A 1,388-nucleotide genomic window follows, 5' to 3' on the forward strand; every position below is an offset into this window, starting at 1 on the left:
ACGAGAGCAAACTAAAGTAGAGTAAATTCTTACGTGTAAGAAATATAAATGGAAAAATAATAGGTGGACATTAAGAATAACAGAATTGGTCCCTAGAGATTGCAAACGAAGCAGGGGAAGGAAGAGAAGACGATGCATTGACAAGTTGAGAAAATTAGCAGGAATAGACTGGCATAGAAACACCATAAACAGACATATGTGGAAGGACATGTCTGAGGCCTTTGTTCTGCAACGAACTAGCCTTTCGAAAGAGTCTTATTTTCAAATAAAAGTAACCTTAAACGAAAGAGACTTGGGTCTTACCTTCTGTAGTATTAAAGCGTCTTGTGTCCAACAATACGTCTGATGAAGACTTAACCGAAGGTCGAAGCTATATTGATAATAGGAGAATCAAACAATGTGAAATTCAGCTGAAAATAAGTGACAGAAAAAGTTGAATGGCTGCTTTCATGCAAAGAGTTTTTGTTAATGTTTTTTTTTTGCAAATTTCTTTGTATCTTTCCAGAAATGGTTCTGCTATTTTTCTTCTTTTAGTTTTTATCGCTTCTACTAATATCTTTCTGCATGCAATTTTATCCTGAGAGATAAAATGCTGGTTTAAAGGCTGCTCATGAATGGCCGAGGGAAAGTGACATTGTTGTAGCAAGCAGGATAATGGTTAGTACCCTAGGCCCCTCTCCGGCTAATCTTGGACCAGGGAGGGCCAGGCAATGGTTGTTCATAACTAATCAGGTAGACCTATGAGTTCCCCCATGCTCCCACGTTTTAACAACAAGGATGGTAAGGTTCCAGCCACTAATAGAACTAAGGAGTTTTAAGTGTGGAATCGAACCCTACCTAGTCTGGCGATATCACCAGACATGGATGTTTAACTTAAGGTTCTTAGATAACAAATTCCTCTCTCTCTCTCTCTCTCTCTCTCTCTCTCTCTCTCTCTCTCTCTCTCTCTCTCTCTGCCTGGCGTTCTGATGGACGGGAGGTCGAGTCCCGCTCAAACTTGATAGTTTCTTTAGTGTCTGCAACCTCACCATCTTTTTGAGCTAGTGATTGGTTTTTTGAGGGAGCCTATAGGTCTACCTGCTGAATCATCAGCAGCCATTGTCTGGCTTTCCCTGGTCCTAGCTTGGGTGGAGATTGGGCTTGAGCGCTCATCGTGTGTCCCTTGCCTCTGCCATTCACGAGTGACCTTTAAACCTTAAAAGAAGAAAAAGAGAACATAGAGATTCCATTAGAAGAGGTGATGTTTTTAAACATATGACACGGGAAAGTCATCCAATAGATTTTAAGTATATGGACAAATTGATATCAATACACACAAACGGAAACTGATTGAAGCTGTTTGAATTCAGAATTCTAATAATTTTAATATATTTCAAAGTAATTTTAAA

At 39.4% G+C, this 1,388-nt stretch overlaps 1 protein-coding gene across 1 annotated transcript in view; it reads right to left on the reverse strand.

Moving 5' to 3' along the window:
• The window catches only part of LOC137633867 (uncharacterized), a 22,382-nt gene extending 21,660 nt beyond the window's left edge, over window positions 1–722 (reverse strand). The window contains exons 1-2 of the mRNA XM_068366109.1: window positions 666–722; window positions 304–370 (exon numbers count right to left, since the gene is read on the reverse strand). Of these exons, the coding sequence (XP_068222210.1) occupies window positions 304–370; window positions 666–722 (124 nt within the window). The remainder of the gene's footprint in view (window positions 1–303; window positions 371–665) is intronic.
• Between the last annotated feature and the right edge of the window lie 666 nt (window positions 723–1,388).

This window comes from Palaemon carinicauda, chromosome 43 (assembly GCF_036898095.1).
Source record: "Palaemon carinicauda isolate YSFRI2023 chromosome 43, ASM3689809v2, whole genome shotgun sequence".
In the NCBI taxonomy this organism is placed as follows: domain Eukaryota; kingdom Metazoa; phylum Arthropoda; class Malacostraca; order Decapoda; family Palaemonidae; genus Palaemon; species Palaemon carinicauda.